Source organism: Podarcis raffonei, chromosome 17 (genome assembly GCF_027172205.1).
Source record: "Podarcis raffonei isolate rPodRaf1 chromosome 17, rPodRaf1.pri, whole genome shotgun sequence".
Taxonomy (NCBI): Eukaryota; Metazoa; Chordata; class Lepidosauria; order Squamata; family Lacertidae; genus Podarcis; species Podarcis raffonei.
In genome coordinates this window covers 5,679,227-5,701,090 of record NC_070618.1, presented here as the reverse complement: position 1 = coordinate 5,701,090, position 21,864 = coordinate 5,679,227, and the positions used below count along the sequence as shown (strand labels likewise).

The window sequence follows — 21,864 nt, the reverse complement described above, 5'->3', positions numbered from 1 at the left end:
CACCCTAACATGTTATGATATTGTTTGATGCTGCAGGTGAAGAACTCTTGTGTGAACCATCCCTAATGTATTTGCAAAATTAATTTATAGTTGGGATTCACATTGAAAGAGGCATCTGATAGCACAGAAAGACAGATATAAATGAGGTAAATAAATAAATAAATAAATGTATCTTAACAAAGTGGTAAATGTGAGACGATTGTGGTATTTCTATAACTAAACAAATTCTGTTAAGGAATTAGAATGGCACATGGGTAGGATTCTTTAGATAAAATGATAACAGGACAGTGCTGCATGTGCAAAATACATGAACTGAAAACCCAACGGCAGTTCTAATCATTGGTTTTGTATTTGGGTCACAGTTTGCTTCAAACAGTGTTTCATAATGTTGGACATAATTACTTTGCTTTATTGTAGTATAGACTGTCATTGCAACAGCTAAAAAATATGGCACTGTCCTGGCATTTCCTATGGCACAAATGGCTAGATTTAAAATACCAGTAGTTCAGATTAACAATTGCAGGGAAATACTCTTCTTAAACAGAGGAACTTTGCAGCTTTTTAGTTTATCCACTGAAACTTCCCCTCATTGTATTTAAGTCCACTTGCAAACAGCCCTCTTTTAGTAATAGATTTTAAAGCTGTGTGTGTTTTAACTGCTATTTCATAATGAGAATACATAAAAAGCAAACTGTTTTAGTATACTTAGTTTGCTAAATGTAGTATTTAGCCCTGTTCTCCATGCAGCCATGCATATCACAACGCCCTGGTTAATGACTACTGGGGGGGGGGAATTATGAGCCACGTTCCTCCAAAAAAAGAGACGAATGTTAAAGACAGAATACCAAAAAGTCTGTTCACTTATGGAACTTAGTTATATATACATTTGCAAGTTAATATTTAATATCATTATCTCAAAACTGGCAAAGCTTGGGATTTATTTTTAAAGAATAGCAGAAAAACAAGTTAGCCAAATTGCAATTTTTCCCCAACATTTGAATCTGGAAATTTTGTTTCAGATAGAGGCACCATCAATTTTATTAATATTATACTAGGGTTGTGGATACAATTATACTTTGTTATTGTTGTTTAGTCATTTACTCGTGTCCGACTCTTCGTGACCCCATGGACCAGAGCACGCCAGGCACTCCTGTCTTCCACTGCCTCCCGCAGTTTGGTCAAATTCATGCTGGTAGCTTCGAGAACACTGTCCAGCCATCTTGTCCTCTGTCGTCCCCTTCTCCTTGTGCCCTCAATCTTTCCCAAATCAGGGTCTTTTCCAGGGAGTCTTCTCTTCTCATGAGGTGGCCAAAGTATTGGAGCCTCACCTTCAGGATCTGTCCTTCCAGTGAGCACTCAGGGCTGATTTCCTTCAGAATGATAGGTTTGATCTTCTTGCAGTCCATGGGACTCTCAAGAGTCTCCTCCAACACCATAATTCAAAAGCATCAATTCTTCGGCGATCAGCCTTCTTTATGGTCCAGCTCTCACTTCCATACATCACGACTGGGGAAACCATAGCTTTAACTATATGGACCTTTGTTGGCAAGGTGATGTCTCTGCTATTTATACTTTACAAATGGTTAAATGGTTGCCTCCATCCCTCTGTCTTAGAAATACAAGGTATCTTATGAGAAATAGAGACAATTTTTGTCATATTTTTACATCTTTTAATTATTATATGTATACTTCTGTACATATAATTGAAAAAAGGAAGTGGAAGCATACGGTTACAATTTCTACAAGTATATACTAAAAGACAGAAAAGTGGGTGGGAATCCATTCTTTCAACATGTTTTAAGAAAGAACAGTTAGTACAAGATAGTGGAAGAGTTATAGGGGATAACTAGAATTAGAGTTTCACAACTGTCTTTTTTAACTTGATGTTATTAAATGCCAAGTTAGTATCTACTAGGTGTGTGCATCAGCTCTATGCACAACCTGAATTATGAGGCAAGGGGGGTGGAGATTTACATGAGGTTTTCACGTGTCTGAGTCAGATTGCACCATTAACAAGGTCTGTGAAGTCAGAGCTTGGCTTTTTTTAAAGATTCCTCACTGCTGGGTGTGGGGAAGAGCTTTGGATTTATCATATCTAATGTTTAATGTTTGTCCCATTATATTTTGTTGGAAGCCGCTCAAAGTGGCTGGGGCAACACAGTCAGATGGGTGGGGTACAGTAATAATGATAATAACAACAATTATTATTATTATTGTTATCACCACCACCACCTGATTCAGACCTGATTCATAAGTTAAACTGGCAAGACACAAAGTGAATGCAAAACAGATTGAGTTTTTAGTTTTGTGACCAGTAAAGATGTCTCAGGATTAGTCAAGCCAAACATAGGCTCATCCTCACTTGGCTCCATTCTAATGTGGTCTCCACTTTGAGAGTATCAGTATCTGAGATGTATAAAATTTCTGTTCTTGAAGGTTCTTTATGCAGGTTCTTTATTTCTTAAGTTTTGGGCTGAAACTAGTTTGGTCAAGAGAGCTGAGTGGGCAGGGAGTTTGATAGGGTTGCATTTAAAAAATCTGGCTAGATGAAGAAAATGTGGATGGGGCGGGGGATGGCTGCAAGAAGCAGCCTTGAGGAGCTGCAAGGGTCTATGTTGCTTTGGGGTGGGTGAGTAATGCTACTTTGCAACTAGAACTGCCTGTTTGTGTTTCTGTTTGCATTCCTCTTGTTCTATATATTTGTAAATATGCAGGTACTTCACTAGTCACCTCATAACAAAACTTACCCTGCAAAATTGTCCTGAAACTTCTTACCACTCCAGAAAGTGGTGAGTGTAGAACATTGTAAGTCTTAAATACTGCCAGCCAACCAGACATGTATTTTTGTTGACCAAATTTGAATCTGACAAGCCCTGTTGCCCTGTACTGCCACAATTTAAATGAATGATACTTAATACTAAGTCTAGCAGGTTGTCAGCTAGGTCAATGGTCCTGAATTACAGTTATAATAAATCTTGACCTTTCTATGGAAAACATTAGAAGCATTTTTTAGAGTCGTGGGTCATAGGCAATGGAAATCATTGTGCCGTTTCTTTGTGTGTTATTGGCTGAAAAACATTTCTGTATTGTAGGTGGGTGACATGGTAATCTTTAAAAAGGTGCTGTCTTAATGAAGGGCATAGCTGCATAATCACTAAGAAAAAAACCCTCCGCAATGTATTGAACCATCCTTTTGCAAAATATTTCATCTTCCTAATCGTCTACCTCTCTCACTAGCACCCCTCCCTACAGACAAGCACACACAACTCCCCTGGGTAGCTGATGCATAGTATTGCTTTTGACTGGGCTGATCATTAAACAGTGCTGTCAAGAAGTATATCTGATGGGTGCAGGAGTATCTGCTGGAAATCACGAGGCACTCATGCAGTGTTCATTCATCTCGTTTAGTTTCACTGTACTCCTGCTCCATTTGTCTGTCCAAGGCCTGTGATGCTAATAGGAGGGCCGGTGGCTTTCCTTTTAGTCTCTTCCTACCCATTCTGTTTCGTGCGTGCTTCTCCCCCCCCCCGCCCCACTCCGCTTTTTTTCCTTTTGCATGGCTGATGGATATGCAGAGTATGTGGGATGAAGCGAGCAATACTGTCACCGAACTGATGGTATTCAGTGACTCCTCTAGCTCTTGGCTGGTCTGTACTGCAGGAGCCTGACACCCTGACCACTGAGGCATAAAAAACAGAGAATTGGAAGCCTCAGCCTGTCAGGCACTAGAGCGTCCCCCAGAGACGCCTAGAGATGTGTGTGTGTGTGTGTGTGTGTAGAGGGAGAGAGAGAGAGAGTGAGAGGGAGAGGGAGAGAGAGAGAGGGAGAGAGGATAGCAGCGAGTAGAGGTGGAAGTAGTGGTGGGAACAAAATCAGAGCATGAAATGTCAGCTTACTTCAACTGATACTTGTGCAGGAGTGTTGATTATTGTTAGAAAAGTGAAGTTTCCTGCTTTACAACACACAGGCAGGAGAATGGCAGTCTGGCTGTTCCTGATTAGCTAGCTGCAGGAGTATGGAGGAGATTTACCTGAGCCAGAGGCGGGGAGAGTTCATGAGACTTGCAGTGGGCCTCCCCCCCCATACCATATGGCGATGATGGAATAACTCCTCTTAAAAAGCTCCCCGTTGTGTGAAGAGGTGGTGCAAGAAACATGCAAGGTCCTTTAGGAATGGAGTTGCATTTCAGATATTGAGAATAATAAACCTGTTTGTTATCATAGCTCCCTTTTAGGGAAACTGAGGCAAGTTCTGAACTTTTGTTCTTTGTTAGGGTGTCCCGGAATATACTATTATCCCACTTGCTTCCTTCATGTACTAGGTTCACCAAGGAGTCAGGAATGAGCAAACTGGCTCACATAATGCCACAGCTAACTCTATGGGCTGTACCAATCCAGTTTGCGCCGTATGGTGTGTGTCTGTGTGTAATGCTTATATATGTTAAAGATATAGAGGTAATATTTGTATAATGACTTTAATTTGTAGAATATGGTTAATCAACCCTTGCATGGAATAGAAGCAGATACCTGAGTAAAGGCAAAGTGCTGTATGCCAATATAGAAAATGGTCACCTCCCCACTGATACATGAAGTTACATCTTAATAGTATTTGTTATATATACCAATGTCAATGTGATTTTTTTAAAAAAGTAATTAAGACAATACCCAATTAGAATATGTTGTGTTAAGGGGACTTCTGCTTCTTGCTAATGGAGAATGGAGTGCAAGTCCGTTTGCTCTGATAAAGAGATACGGGCTTGAGCCCCATAGAGAGAGGGGGGAAGCAACAAGACGAGTTGCACCTCCTAAAAAGCCTCAGGAGGCTCTCCTGAGGTTCCAAAGGGTCCAGCGGCTTGCAAAAGGCTCTCAAGCAACCTCCTAAACTCCTGTCTGAAAGGAGCAAGGGGGGGGGAATGGCGAGTGAGCCAGCAAACTTTGCAATATCAAGTCTCTGTGGGAGCGAAGTCTCGAGCTCCGACCTGCTGCAAGAATCCTTTCAAAATAAAAGATTCTAGCTGAGTGAAGGTAAATAAAACTAATTTGGATTTGGATTTAATTGGTGGACATTTCAGCTAAAGACAGTGGATGTAACAAGGAGGCCCATCCCCGTTGCCTGGGTAACTTCAAACCGCGTGAAACAACTTGCAAGTGAAGAAGTTACAAACCTTATTTGGATACATTGGGACATTTTCTTGCCAGTGGGAATATAGCAATATAGGCGATTGTGGTCAAGGCAGAAAGCTTACAAAATGTATCTCCATGCTCAGATAACTTTTGCATAATAAATATCATGAGGAGGCACTGTTCCCCAAACACTTTAGATAAGGAGATAAGCATGTTACTCATTCAGGCACTTAATAAACATCTTGTTATCCCATAGGCTTTGCTACTAAAGCCAACTGCCAATGGGACAACATCTGAGAGAGCCACTAGTAGTCCCAGACGAAGAGGGGGTCAGTTGCATGTTGAAAGGAAGGAAGACGGGGTTTGAGTTGAGCAAGCAGGAAAGGAAAAGGAGTCAGATGTAGAGTTTTGCCAACAGAACCATTTCTAAGATTGAAATATTGTTTAAATTTGGTTCTTATGCTGGGGCACATTGCAGGTTTATTTAGGTATTCAATCTAGTTCTTGCCTTCCAGTTAAAAAAGAAACGTAAATACCTTTTTCCCACATGGTGCTGGCAGCGTGGCTGAAACAGAAAAGATAAAGTGAAAGGGCCCTTTTCTCTGTGTGAAGTGGCTCCTAAGGAGTTTGGGCTGATTTATCCAGTCCAGCTATGCTTCCCCCACCCCTGAAAGAGCTTGTTTTGCTGGCACAGCTAAAATCAACCTATTTTGGTGCTACTTCATACAAAAACAATTCCTACATTATTTTCATGCTCAGTTGAAGCCACGGTTCATTCTGGGACTTTACACCTCAAGTTTCATTTGGAGATGGGGAGTCATTGTTTGCACATTACACCTTACGTCAGTTCCTTCTACCTCACAAAGAGATATATGGGGCAGCTTCCAAAAGCAATGCTCCCCATTAAACTGAGGTCAGAAATCTTGTAGATGGACCATACCAGCTTAGCCAGTTAATATTTGAAGTATATATTTTTATTGGTGGGGAAGCAGTGTTGATTCACCTTCAGACACATCCTGAACTATCTTGATGGGGTTTGAATGTGAAGTCTGGTAAATTTCCTGACCCCCTCAGCCAGAGTGTACCCAAAGCCGATACCTTAACCACAGATTCATGTTAAGTATCAATAAATGACCTGTTCCCTCCCTGTCATGTCAAATTTCCTCCCAATCACCCTTGATCAGAATAATTTGTAGAGAAGATGTGAAGCACACATCTTACTACACAACCCCAGGTGTGTGGAGAAAAAACTGTGAAAAATTACTATGTGATACTAGTCCTTTAAAGCACTTTTTGTTTTATCATGCACCTATGATGGAGGTCATAAAAATGCAGGATACAGATCAGGCAAGCAGAGCCTAGGCGAAAACATTCTGTTTTGAAGCTATGATGAAAGCATGATTGTTGTGGTAGGAGCCAGTGGATAAGTTCCCTCCCCACTCACACAGATTCATTCCACACAGATAAGTTGACTAAACAGAGTTTGTGTCATTTGCCAGTTTCTCTTTCTTGAAAATAAATAAATACAGTGGTACCTCGGGTTAAGAACTTAATTCATTCCAGAGGTCCGTTCTTAACCTGAAACTCTTCTTAACCGGAAGCACCACTTTAGCTAATGGGGCCTCCCGCTGCTGCCACTCTGCCGGAGCATGATTTCTGTTCTCATCCTGAAGCAAAGTTCTTAACCCAAGGTACTATTTTTGGGTTAGTGGAGTCTGTAACCTGAAGCGTCTGTAACCTGAAGCATATGTAACCTGAAGCATATGTAACCCGAGGTACCACTGTAGGGGAGTGCCATATTTTCCCTTGTTGTCTTGCTGGTGTTATTCTAACACAAACTTCTACCAGACAACTGATTTTGTACCAACACATTTTTAACCATATATTTAATGGTTAGGCCTATGTCTAGTTTGCTTGGTGGCATAGAAAAAGTTGGCCTCCTTCCCTAGTTGTGTTAGTACAGGTAGTGGCTTCCAGATGAAGAGTAGTGTTAGTATTCAACTCACTGTAGAAAGTAGACCCTCCTTAGTCATGGGGAGTCATTTCAGAAGGTCTGTTCTGAGTGAAACATGGTTGAATACCAACCATGGTTCTAAAGAAAAGTTATAGTACACAACCCAAGAGGAAAGCAGCACAGTACACACACAGCAAAAGATGCTAAAGTGGCGACCCTGGATAGAACGCAGATCAAAAGATGTATCTAGCCAGTTCAAAGGAGCTTTAGCAGGCATCACAGTGTGAATGGGGATGCACATCCAGGTGCACATTTGTATTCTCAGCTGCTACCATGCAGTGAAGACTACTTTCCTTGGTGGAAGGCTGTGTCTCAGGTTCAATCCCCAGAAACTCCAGGCAGGGTTGGGAAAATCTCAGTCAGTGTAGACAATACTGAGTTTGATGGATCAATGTCTGACTTGGTATGTTTCTACACACAGATCTCCCTTTCTGGATTAGTTAGGCAGTCTTTTTGCTATGTCAAATAGTGAACCTGAAAACTTGAGAAAGCAAATACATGGAAAATGCGAAAGTTCATGCTGTTGAATTTTATTCAGAAACTGCCATTCAGATATTCAAATGCTGTCAAATCACATTTGGGATTTGTAGACACGGAAATTAAAATTATTTTCAACTCCATTTATTTGCTGCTTGCTTGTGAAAATCAATCTAAGACAGAAACTTTATTTGCAATTCAGGTGTGAAAATAACGCCTAGAGAACGCTTGTCTCCAACCTTGTGGTCAACAGGGATTTCCCCCATATATGCCTATATGTGCAGTTAACTTTTATAGATTTTCATCCTGTTTCTTCAATACAAGTATTTCAAAGGTGGCTAGCAATACAAAAGCAATAAAATAATAACAACTGTAACACAGATAAAATACTACTAGAATAAGAACAGCAGGTGCAACTGCAGTATAATATCGGCATCACTAGCAGTTTAAAAAGTCTTGGAAAATAATAAAGGTATTTATTACACCAAAGAAGTGTGGGCAGCAGACAATCCTCTCTGGGGAGAGCAGACCACACATTAGGTTCTACTACCAAGAAAGCTGTTTCTTACTATCAAGTCATCTGCTAGAATTCAATATGTTTCCATCAGTCAATTACTTTAATCTTGATCTTGATTATTAAATTTTATATAATATTCCCTTTCTTTTTGAATGCAGGGAGTGAGTTTTCTGGAAGTCCATATAGCCATCCACAGTATTCCACATACAATGATTCCTGGAGATTTCCTAATCCCGGATTGCTAGGTAAGTTCCCCCCACTACAACTGGACCATCAGCAGCATAGTTCAAAAGGCAAGTGGGGGCAAGCATGGGGCTGCCATACTGGCTATAACTGGGAAAGATGAGTAGTGATGGGGATGGATGAATCAACCATTTTCACTTTCTCTTAGCTTTTTGTTTTTCTATTCTAAAGTGCAGTCCCCCATATTTTCCCCACATTTCTCCATCAGTTTGTGTTGTTGTTGTTGTTTTAAAAAAACAAAGTTATGAGAATTTGTCAGCATTTAGTGTATATGTCTCCCAATGTGGAAATTTTTGCATGCAGTTTTCCCTAATATATTTTGTATGTTAGTTTCATCAATGCATGTTTTGTTTTGCACACTTCAGTATATGGACTTTTGTATGTATTTTATTTGGTTGTAGGGCTGTTTCACAAAATTTGGAGAAGTATGACTTCTGAAAGATAGATATGTTTCAGTTTGTGTATTGTTTCAGGAAGTGCAAATCAGGAAGTGCACAAAAGGTGAATGGAACCAGATTTATCCCCCATCTCTAGGGAAGTTGACATCTATACACTTGCTAGGCACCAAAAGAGGCTAACACCAGTGGAGCTACTAAACCAAAAGACAGTGCAGCCCTCTCTAGCCTAAAGAGTGTATAGCTTACTTTGAACTATATCATATAAATTATCGCCACCAAGAAAAGAAAGAGCATTGAAATATGCCAGATTTTAGCTTGACAATGAACAATTTATTACTTATGCTTCCAAAGGCACTGGTGCAAATGCAGTACAGCCCATGCAGTACTACACATATGCCATTATCTTTGAAGCATATAAGGCCACTTTCTGGAATGACTTTTCTATAGCTTCACATCCTTTCATTATCCATGCTCAGCAGCAATCTGTAAACTCCTAAATAAGTTTAAACTTTACTCAGAAGCCTTTCTGATTTCCATGGGATTTAGTTTTAAGGAATTCTGTTTAAAATGGAAATGTATACTTACTTTAACTCTGTAGAAGATGGGGACTGGCAAAAGTTTTGTTTGCGCATAATGGTGAGTTTAGCATTATGAGGATGAACTCCAACAAGCCTTGAATTTTCTGGCTCCCCTCTACTCCCCCAGCACAGCCTTTGAAAGCTTCTGCTTCCATTTAGATTAATAGGAGTTTAGTGTTACATATAAACCCTCAATGGTGGCTTATCTTAGTTATGGTTTGCTGTGGTAAGCTTGCTTCGCAACCCATGGTTAATTAAGATTAACTACAATATGTTTACCTTTGAACTTAACAACAAGTTGTAGTTAATTTCAAATGAAAGAGCAAAAGCTTTTTAACCCCTCCATGGAGCCAAAATGGAGAAGGGTAGAGCATGAGAGCCCAAGTCTTCCTGCAGGTTGTCTTTGTAACACTGGTTATGCACAAATTCAGCCACATTTATTTTGGAGTTAAAGGCAGTTTCAGAGTGCCACGCTGATTGAGCAGTTAAAGTGCATAACAACTGGCCACTGTGCACACTCACTAGGCCTCATAGAAAATGTGCACATAATTCTTCTATGAAGAGGGAATTATGCACATTTCCCTGTCAAGAGACATAATTTCCAAGAGAACTTTGGAAATGTGCATGTGACTGAAATTTGTATGATCTCTGAATTTTGTACATTTCCTGGACAATATGTACAATCTCCAGTCTGCATACAGAGTTTCCAAGAAACATGCATTTTTTTTCTATTTCATGTGCAGAAGTGTACAGTCTCTGTTCCCAGGATGCCTGTAGCCCAATGCCTATTCTTACATGGCCCACAATACACCCTCCTGCTGAGCAGCAAAGAGGTTTAAGGGGGGCTCCAGCTAAATATTAACTTTTTCTCCAGGCCAGCACCCTTTTCATCATTTTCAGCTGTTCCTCAGCTTGCTGAGCAGCACAAGGGGTGTTGCAGGGAGATGAAATTTTTAAATCTTCTCTCCCATTTCCACCACACAGATGGAAATTATCCCCATGCTGCTATTAAGGAAGGGAAAATGCTTAATAGCACCATGGAGTCAATCACCATGAGAATCACAGGGGAGGGAAGATTTAAACATTTAGGAAGGGCTTAAGGGAAACCTAGCTGGGAGAGAAAGAGTATAAAGTACAAAATTCAGTTGTTATATGTACAGTTTCCAAGGGCTGTTGGAGATTATGTATATTTACTGGGAAATGTGTATGGAAGGATTATGTGCACTTCCTGACCCTTATATACCAGCTTGATCACTGAGATCATCTGCAGAAACATCATTGGTTGGTAAAGCTCATTTGATAACAAGAAACTGAACCTTTCATGTCATTGGTCCAGTATTGTAGAACACTTTGCCAATGGAAATTGAGCCAGTGCCTCCTGTTTCAACTTTCAAAAGACCCGCTGAAAACTTTTAGGTACCATCAGGTTTATGCAGGCAATGATGGATGCATATTGCATATTTTTAGAATAGCTAGATGGTTTCTGATTTTAACATTTTTATGTGGTTTTTATTGTGTGGTGTTATAACTGTTGTAAACCACTCTAATATTTTTTTATGAATAAACCACTCTGATACTTTTTATAAATAGTGGTAAAAAATTATATATACAGTCGTACCTTGGATCCCAAATGCCCTGGAACTCTGACGTTTTGGCTCCCAAACGCCGCAAACCCAGAAGTGATTGTTCCGGTTTGTGAAGGTTCTTTTGGAACCTGAACATCCAACCGGGCTTCTGGGCTTCTGATTGGCTGCAGGAGCTTCCTGCAGCCAATCAGAAGCCATGCTTTGGTTTCCAAACATTTTGGAAGTTGAACGGACTTCCAGAATGGATTCTGTTCGACTTCCAAGGTAGGACTGTATATATAGAGAGAAGGAGGGAGGGAGATTCTCATATTCATTAGCTGGTTATTATGCACATTAACCACTCAACTTACATTCCCTTAACATATATATTTGCTCCACTTTCCTCTCTGCTAAATAATGTGAAACTCTGGAAAACCTGTTTAACAGCAGAAGAAATGTGTTCATCAGGAAGCCAAAACTTTTCATAAGCCCATTTGAACTCCCTTAAGAACTATTGGCAGTAATCAGTTTTTGCTACGTGCTATGCTTTATAGTGTTTGTTTTCAGTTTTTAAATTGCAAAATGCTGAAGGGAGAATAATAGGGTATATGAATCCATGCACATACTGATTTTTGACTGGAAAAAAGGTATTTCTCCACATTGAGATCCAAATATATTTGTGCCACGTAGTCTTCAGTTTTTCTGACACTATAAAATAAAGCAGTTTAGCTTCTTAAAAAACAACAACGCCTTTCTTCCAGGGTCTCCCCCACCTTCTTCAATCTCTTGCCTGTTCATTTTGATTTCCCTTACAAATGTGCAGTCCAGTGTATGCATGGCCTGTTTCAGCAACATACTTTTGCAGTTAGGCAGAATCCCATTGGCTCTGGAAAATCTCCTGGCAGGCCCTTGGCTTCTGCTATAGCAAATCCCTGAGTAGCACACCCACTCCCTCACTTTAATAAGGAGGATAAGCAACATCCATTTTATACTACTGTCAAAGTCTGGCCCACCCTGACCTTACATGTGTGTAGCACATGGTGATTAGAATTCTCCTGCATAATCTATACGGATGAGGTAAGTAAAATACCAATTAATTGTCACCTCTCTAGCAGAGAGATATTGTGCCTTAGAGACTTCCAGATTTATGGATGTCAAGGTTGTTATGTGCGACCTCTAGCAGAGAAATAATTTTGAATTTTTGTCATTTTTTAAAATTCAGTTTCTTTGTTTTAAGTAATTGAGTCCCTAAGTAATTGAGCCACCTAAGCTCTACCCATCACATTCCTTGCCCTTAAATCCTTTGGGAGTAATTGATGGCTATAGCATTCTGTGTTGCACTGCTTTTTACAGTACAAAATTGCCATTTACTATGCTAGAGCTAAGGGTCTTTTTGTTGCCCAAATGGGAAGCTGTTTCCTATTACCGTTTTGTCACTCTACTCAATGCTAGTTTCAAACCTCTGTATGAAAGCCATAATCCCATGTAGAGTGGATTGAAGTGTCATTTGAGGTTAAAAAAGGCATGGAGGGCAGCTCTTAGGGCTGGTTCTCACACACATGTACATAATTTGACTTCTCATTACTTGGTTATTTAGCACTTGGGGACCAATGGCAAACACCTGGTCTACATATGTATAGCACAGTGAAGTGGTATGGTCCTGAGAATGGGTTGTGCCACTTTAGAATGCAGTTTGAGAGGATGCTTTGAAAAACAACAATCTCCCACATGTATAACTCCCTGTAAGTAAAAAGCTAGCATATCACAGACAGGCCATAGTTCCCTGCAATACCAAACCATCCAATCAGAAATCACTGCCAGGGCTCCTCAACATTCCCTACATATTGCTGAAGACTCTCTCCCTGCTACTGTATATTTTATTCATATGTTGAGCAATAGTCTGCCCTGCACTGCCTGCTGAAGGTTTGTAACTAAACTGATCATAACAAGATTCTTTTTCTTTTTTTTTTAAAAAAGAAACCTAATAATGTTTAACAGAATGCTTAATCACAAAATTAATCTAGTTGTACCTATAGATAGCTTAAAGTTCAAGCTAACTCAAACACATTCAGCAATATTTATTATCTGCTAGACAGTTATGGGGAGGGCATTTTGCATCTGAGTGCCTTCCTTTCTGTACATTACCTTCTAGAGGCCTCTGGGAGGACTGAAACTTTGAAGATCTCTAGTGATTGCTTGTTTACTGCCCACAAACAAAATGCTGCCCCCTGTGTCTCCCCAAAAGGCAATAGAGGGGTGAAATGAGAATAGTTATTTGCCCGGGGGGGGGGACAAATTAGCACAGACTAGAGATGCTGAGAAGGTAAAAGGTTGGCCATGTGTGGCTGTAGCAGCTCTTAAAACTAATAACTGCTACAGCAACTTGGTGACTTGTGCCCATGTGGAAGCCTTATTTATTTAGGGCTCTTGCATAAACTATGTCAAGGTTGCATTGAAAGCGTGTTCTTGGCTGGCTGGTAGAGCCAGTGCAATGCCACAGGACTTGGTGTTCTGTCAGCTGCCCCACATGGCACATACTTGCCAGCACATCAGCACATAGCACAATGTTATAAGATTGTTAGTAAGGTCTTTGTCATGACCTCCATAAAATATCACCCCTTTCTGATTTGTACTATTTAAATTATACAAAAATCACTGGTTCTTGATACAATTTGAGGTTGATACCATTATTTTAATATAATGGATTAGAATGCTGAAGTTTGGATTTGGATTTGATATCCCGCCTTTCACTCCCTTTAAGGAGTCTCAAAGCGGCTGACATTCTCCTTTCCCTTCCTCCCCCACAACAAACACTCTGTGAGGTGAGTGGGGCTGAGAGACTTCAGAGAAGTGTGACTAGCCCAGGGTCACCCAGCAGCTGCATGTGGAGGAGCGGAGACGCGAACCCGGTTCCCCAGATTACGAGACTACCGCTCTTAACCACTACACCACACTGGCTCACTGCAAGGCTTGTTTACTGTGTGTTTGCAGCTCTTTGTGTTTCCATTTAATTCGCCTAGTCCACATGACATCACCCTCAAACAACACAAATCCCAAACCTTGCTCTGCTGCTCTCCTTTCCATGTCCAGTACTTCCTCAATGTTTTTTTCTGGCTGTTCTTGTAATACTTTCTGGCTCACTCCTGAATGGAGGAGCATAGCCTTGTTGTTGTTTTTTCTTCTCATCCCATGCATTTGCACAAAACCAGAACCCTACACAAGTAAACCACATTTAAAAAATAATAACCAGATATTGGGCAGCAAACTGAAAATGGTGCTTTTAATTTCTTTTTTCGCTATGCTAGAAAAGATTTATGGCATGCTCCTGAAAGAAAAGTGCACATATCTATTTGTGCACATGCCCTGTTGGTACTGAATTGGCATAACAGAATTAAGAATTTAGAAGGAGGAACCTTGACCAAAGGGAAGACCCTACTGGTATGAACAGGAAAGACTGAAGTTGCACCTCATAAACTAATTCCAATAAATCTGGGTGTGGACTAATCCAGTATCATTCTAATGGGGGAAAACAGCTAGATAATGCTCAAATGTGGATAAGGCCTTAGATGCCTGCCTTCAAATCCCTACACTTAGTGCAAGCTCATTGATAGCTCAGCCCAGTTATGTCTACCCACAAATAAGTCCCATTGAGGGTTACTCATGGGGAAATAAAGATAGAATTGCAGACTGAATAGACTTTGGTAGGTCACTATTTTTTAGACATATTATAGGGTTGAGAAAATAGAAGAGATAAGCTACACTGGTGATCATGATCTTGTTGGGGAAACAGTGTTGTACAAATCGGACAGACCATTATTGTTCACTTAATTTCTGTTCTGAACAATAGGTCCCAAAATATTGCTCTTTGTGCTTTGCATGGATAATTTTCATTTCTATTTCCTCCCACAATAGGAGGTTGTAAAATGAACAAGATATAATTTAAATATTACAAACACACACACACACACACACACACTATGCCCAGCCAAAAATTTCATCCCCCCCCAACCTGTACATTTTATCAATTATCTTTCAGTTATAGGACATTTTATGAAAACAACAAATAATTTTTTTAAGGACAAATGCTACCCTTAATTTAGAATTTTATATTTTATATAGCCTTCCCACTTATCTGTGATAAAGCTGAACTCAACCAGTGCGGACACATCCCTCCCTTCCCCACCAATTATTTTAATACATAGACCAGAAATGCTTTAATATGTTTTTTGTCTTCGAGTAACTTTTCTAATGAGTGTGATAGATTCCCATAGCATTGTTTACTCCCCAGCCTGTTCTTCTGAATGCCATACTTGAGGGCTACAGCAAGCAAAAAGATGGATCAAACTGAAGCAATCTAATCAGATTTCTGATATGTATTTCCTTACTTCACTATTTGGAATGTCATCTGATAAGCACATCAGTTATAAGAACATCTAAAGATGACATAAATCATGTTGCTGATGTCAGTAATCTCAGCATAATACTATTTGTACTATGCAGGGCCTGACTGCAACCCATCACTGTGGTATATGAGCGCCTTCCTGCGGCTTCTTAAATGACCTGACTGGCACCTGCCATGTGTCATAACTCACAGGCTCATTCATTTCAGATTCTAGTAAGAAAATGCTCAATTGTGTTGCTGAAGCCTAAGGGGTTTTCACAACTACCTTTGCTTGAAGCAATCTTGCTGCTAATTCAAGCCTAGGAATTTGAATTTAGCCTTGAATTATGCATATGCATTTACTAAAATCGTACTTTTAACCACTTTCCCCCCTCTGTATTTTGCTTCCACTGCATACTCTCTTCTTTGTGTAGTCTATGTTATTTTCAAGCAAGGTCTTGAATTAATTTCTACATTTGTACAGCACCAGACACACCTAGTACTGCAGAAGCAATGATTAGATCTTATTGCCTGACTTTATTGGTTTTTAATGTCCAGCTTTTCTAACTTGACACAGCTATGAATTTAGAAATATTTGAGAAAACTGTGTATGGCATACAAGCACTGAAATAATAATGGCTGCCTTGGTTTTTATGAAAACTAACTCTCTCTCTCTCTCTCTCTCTCTCTCACACACACACACACACACACACACATACCCCAAGAGGTTTCAGTCACTGAAGCCTAGCGAGCTTGCGTGTTTAAAGTCTACTTAATACAAACATGCTAAAAGTGGATAATAGCAACACAGTCTAATGAAGAAAAATGATTCAATTTCATGCTGGTTTGTTGTAATAACTTCTTTACCATTTTCACTCATTACTTTCGACTTGATGTTGATCATGGCAGATCTTGTTTGATGCACTGTTCTCTCTTCTGAACTGATGTGATTTGTGCACATTGTGAAATGTAAGTGAGCCTGACAGGGCTCCCTTTTGGCTACACCTGAGCTATATATATAGCTGTTGTTACAGAGGACGGGGTCACAAGATTGACAATATTGGCATGGCTTCATATGAGGTGAAAAGGTTTGAAACCAGTCAATTAGGATTAGAATCAGTACTTCTATGGGTTTCTATAAAAGGATTAGAGAACAAGTATGAGCCAGAAATGACTGTGTCAAGAAATAAATTGATGATAATATGAATTAAAGGGAAAAATGACAGAAGAATGGACAAGTTTATTCTAGAGGAGAGTGTAATGACAGGGTGAAAGAGTGAATGTTTTGCAATGTGAAGTTTTCATTTTTCAGTTTAAATGCAGGCCTTTTTGATTTCACTACAGAAATGTGAATAGGAGGGGAAAGTCAAACCCTGGAGATATATAAAACGCTGTCAGGGAGCTGCAGAGAAAAATTATATTTTAATAGTCTGATTATGTTAAAAATATCACATGTAAGAAATGAGACAGAAGGTCAAATTTGGAAGATAAGGAAAAATAGTGGCCTATAGAACCATTTTCATCCGAAGGAAGTTGTTCTAATACTGTTTTCCTAGTCTTTACTCATTTTATTTTTTTCAAATGTCAGTTGCTAAAAAACCTCTGATCCTGATTGAGACCAACTGCTGTGTCAAAGAAAAGTTCAAACAAATATTTCTGGGTGTGGAAGCTGATAGAGGCAAACAGTGGATAGCTCTGTTCAACAGAATATGACTATGGCTATGTGCTTCTGATAGTTATTTTACTCATGTGCACTTAATCTCTCATCAGTTGATGCCTCCGAGCTGAATGTGTCAATTGTGTCTCATTGAAATATATTGTGTATGCAAAACTGGGCGATCTGAAAATTATATTTGTGGTAGTTAATACAGAATAGTTCATTCACACATATTGTTAACTTGAGTATCAAACAAGATAGAGTACATGAACCCTGATACTAGATACAGATAACCACACACCTAAAATGTTACATTCTCCCCTTCCCGTCCCACCTGGATCTATTTTCCAGTGGATGCTGGTCCATTCGAGTGAATGGAGCATTGTCCCACCAACCCCAGTCTGCAGCCAGCCAGTCCCCACCTGCTACCTACATTGCCAGTCCCAATGAGCACTAACCACCACTGCTTTTGTCCACTGACATACCTGCAGGGGTGGGAAAGCAGTTGTGGTCTTTAGAGACTGATGGATTTGTTTTACATTTTAAAGATAAAAATTACTCATATTTCTTCTGACCCCAGATAACGCTGTTTTACCAGCCAGGGAGGGATGCAGCTAGGGTCCCATTTAATCATGTTGCCTTGGATAGATTTCAGCAGCAGATAAATCTGCACAGCCTGATGACATGCAAAACAATTCTTGGAGGTTTGAGAACTACAACCTGTCCTAGAGAACCCTGCCCTTCTTGGTTATTTTAAAAATTAACCTGTCAGGTTAGGACTCACCACATGAACCTCAGAAGTAGTTAATGCTTTTTTGAGTGTAGTGCCCACTACCCTCAAAGAGGAAGCAGTTAGACTCAGTGGTGGTCTGCTGGGCAGTGGTACTCACCTGACTTCCTGCTGCTTGTGTTGCTACTCCAGGAGGTAGAGGGGAAGGGGCAAAGTGGCAGTGTAGTCGATGAAGTGCAAACACACCGGTGGAAGCACTGATTTGGTTCCACCAAAGTACTAGCACACCATCTCCTCACTCCATTCAATTTCCCAATAAGAAGCAGTGACACAGGCTACAGGTCAGGTGAGCCTTATCCTGCTGACTGCTACTGGTTAGTCCCATGTTTAAAAAGCAAACAAATCTTGGACAACTATTGGCCAGTGTCTGGTTTCTGATCTGGTAGATCTGGTGGATACGTTGACCTGGTGGATACGTTACCTTGGGAATGGGTGTGGGTTGTGTGGCTCTGTTAGTTCTCCTCTAAAGACCTGGCTGTTTGCATCCACTTTGAAACAATTAATTAAGGACTGGTCTGGGCTTTTAACTTAACTGCTATTTTTTTTTTTAAAAAAAGACTGAATTGTTATTGTTAAATTTGTATTTTATACTTTTATTTTATGATGTGAAGCACCTTGATAGTGCTGTATGACCTGAAAGGTCATGCAAAAATACTTCAAACAAACAAAAAGATTAAGGTGGGGGTCAGAACCATAAGGTTCAAAATATGGTAAACATTGCAACATAGTGTGGTGGATGCTTAAAAAACTATGAAATATAATGTTGCATAAGCTGCTGCAACAGGAACCTTATTGCTTTTGTAGCAGCACATTCTGCAGTAAGTGTATTGCTGCATTGGTTTCTGAGGTTGCAGTTCATCCAGGGAAACCTCAGAACGTTCTCAATGAGCACAGATCAGTTTATTACAGATATTCTCAAGGAATGCTTGGAAAGACGTTACTTATTTACTCTTGCCCCTACTGTGGCAAGCATGCCGTCTGATGAAAGGTCTTTCCTGTTTTGAAATATGTGCCAATTGCCTCCCCTTAAGTATTATATAGAAAGTCTTTTTCATCAGTGCCGTGCAACGGTGCCTCTAGTCTCCTTTCACAAGCTCATCTGTTTGAAATATTGGTCCCTTACACATGTCTTGAACTTTGTGACTTCTCCATGATGTCTGTCACTATAGTATTGATTTCTCCCTGTTTCTCCTCCTTTAAAACTGTCAGTAGAGTCCTCTACAATAGGGAAGGTTTGCTGGTTAGCAATTTCATTGCTTTTACAGTATGGAGAAGATGTATATGTTTTGATTTGAAAACAGGCTTCTGAGAAAGTTTGAGTCATTTTAAAAAAAGAATTTGGAACACACATTCACACACTATTATCGTGCTCTCTAGAACATCTTTCGCTTCTGTTGTGAGAGATTTATTAAGCTGCCAGATCTAACTCCCATGTTTATTGTCTGCTTCTTATGGACAATTTGTTGTTCAGAAAAAAAGCATGTGATATAGGTGTCCCAGGATGGTGTATTTTGAATTCACTTTCATGCAAAAATCTCATTGCATTTGGAAAGCTAGTGCATTGGGGCAGGCTTTCTATCAAGTACTTCCTAAGCAAAGGTACCCTCTTTTAGTTCACATTCTTGTGCTGTTTACTCGTTTTTGTTCTTCAGGGGATTTCTGTATGATTCACTGTTACCTTGATCTTCTGAATCTGTACCAGGCTATTGGAACTTGTTTGTTTTCTGTTTGACCATGGCCTAGTTCAGATATCATGCAAGGCAAAACCAGGGTTTAAAAGGAATGTGTGAGCGTGTGGGCTCCTGGTGAGGCAATCACATATGCTTTGCTCATTTTGCTGCTGCACCATGCTGAACAATGCCATTGCTTAACACATTCCAAAACTGAAACTCTGTAAGGGGTGGACTCTTAAGGTAAAGGTAAAGGGACCCTTGACCATTAGGTCCAGTCGTGGCCGACTCTGGGGTTGCGGCGCTCATCTCGCTTTATTGGCCGAGGGAGCCGGCATACAGCTTCCGGGTCATGTGGCCAGCATGACTAAGCCACTTCTGGCGAACCAGAGCAGCTGGAATGGTACCTATTTATCTACTTGCACTTTTACATGCTTTCGAACTGCTAGGTTGGCAGGAGCAGGGACCGAGGAGCAACGGGAGCTCACCCCGTCGTGGGGATTCGAACCGCCAACCTTCTGATCGGCAAGTCTTAGGCCCTGTGGTTTAACCCACAGCGCCACCCATGCCCCTGGACTCTTACTCAAGAACAAATAAATAACCAAGGCCTGCTGATATATGCCTTCATCACAAAAAGCGGGCACAAACTAGGGATGGGGCAGCTGTTAAGTTGAATCTGCTGTCCCCTAAGCCCAATGAGCTTCTCAGTGTAACCTGAAATGCAGTCACAGACAGAAGGCAATGCCCAAACAAAAAAGGCACAGTCTGAGGGAACTGGCCAGGAGCCCATTTGACCAAAAAGCCCCCTAAAATTCTAGCAGCATTGCATCTTTTTTTTTTATTCCTCGATCAAACTAAATAAACTAAAACTTTTTTTCAAATTGACCTCTAAACATTACTTTAAAAATACTAACTTAAAAATGAGATTAAAAATACAATTTATTTGCTGTAGTGATAACTAGGCATATACAAATATACTGTCAATTTTCATGATCTTTATCTTTAATCATATAATGAGCTAACCCAAGTTGACCAAAACAGATTGTTTCTTCTAGTGAATGAGACAGCGCTTACCGGGTGTGAGCAAAAGGTAGTGAAAGTAGCTCAGACAATGACAGAGCCAGAAGCAGGCAGAAGAAAAAGACTGGAATGGATCTGCAGTAGGCAGAGGCTGGAGATCCATTCCAGCATTTCCCCCCTGCCTGCTCTCTATCTGTTTCCTTCTGCCTCCCTTTTTAAAAAAACATTTGGGTGTGCTCGGTCATGGCCATGGTAACAGGGATAGTTGGCCTATCACTAATTTAAATCAATCCACCCACTCTGAGTAGGTATGCAAGCTGGTCTAGGGACAAGTGTGGACTACGGATGTGCAACTTGAGACACCTGGGTATATGCTACAGTTGTCTGTATTATTTATCCTGTAGGTTTTCCTGGCACCTTGTGTTTACACTCTGATCTGAGAAACACGGACTAAGTAATATGTTAGGTGATGGACAAGACACTGAGGAGGATGGCTTTGTTACTCTTTCTCTAACTCCTTCATTTGCTTGGTGATGAGTAACACCTCTGAAGATTTGTGATTTACACCATGGCATCTCTTCTCTTCTAGGCTCTCCTTACTATTACAGTGCTGCGGCCCGGGGAGCAGCACCTCCAGCAGCCGCTGCTGCTTATGATCGCCACTGACACATGGAACCAAGAAGCACTTATTAAACACATTATGCCGGATGACACAACTGGAACCACCTAGCATGTAACTGCAGAAATCAGACTACAAGGATGGATAAGAGAAAATAACCCGCATGAACCCATGCAACAATTGGAATGTTATTCTTTCAGCTAGGTGAACCACTTATTACTGTTTTTAATCATTGAAATTCTAGTGACCTTAACTGAATCTCCCATTAAAAAAACACAGAACAAACAAAGAATCAGTTTTGCTGACATTCCCTGTGGTTTGCAAGATGCAGTAGCCATGTGATACGCACAGTCTTCTTGCTTCTGGACTAACTAGCTGGTTCTCTGTTCTCCTGACCATGTCAGGGGAACCAAAGCAGTTCTAAATGTTGAGCAGTCCTCCACTGAATGTCTCTCTTTAATGTTGCGTGATTCAACATGGACTGTATGGGTTGAAGTTTATTTTAGGGAGAGGGCATTAAGGGGGGAAAAATGGTCCGCTCAAATGACAAAGCACCAATGTAAATAACTTACTTCTTTGTGTTACTATGGAGTGGTATAGCATAAACAGCATCAAGGGACAAATGAGGAGTTTAAAATACAGTGGGAAAATGTGTTTTGATACTGGTGCACTGACTCCAAGAATTCAGTAAGCTTTAAACCAACTTTGAACCAGGTTAACATTCATTGTGGCTATTTCTGGGGCTGTTGTTCTTTCTTGATACATAATTCAAATCTGATGGTCATGTGGGCATATATGCACCATATGTTGGC

At 40.3% G+C, this 21,864-nt stretch overlaps 1 protein-coding gene across 6 annotated transcripts in view; it reads left to right on the top strand.

Annotated features, from left to right (window-relative positions):
- Nucleotides 1–21,305, top strand: part of PAX5 (paired box 5) — a 215,839-nt gene extending 194,534 nt beyond the window's left edge. For all 6 annotated transcript variants that reach the window (XM_053372046.1, XM_053372049.1, XM_053372050.1 and 3 more), the window contains 2 exons: nucleotides 8,290–8,376; nucleotides 21,023–21,305. In XM_053372046.1, coding sequence (XP_053228021.1) covers nucleotides 8,290–8,376; nucleotides 21,023–21,099 — 164 coding nt within the window. In that variant the 3' untranslated portion in view covers nucleotides 21,100–21,305. The remainder of the gene's footprint in view (nucleotides 1–8,289; nucleotides 8,377–21,022) is intronic.
- The last annotated feature ends 559 nt before the right edge of the window (nucleotides 21,306–21,864 follow it).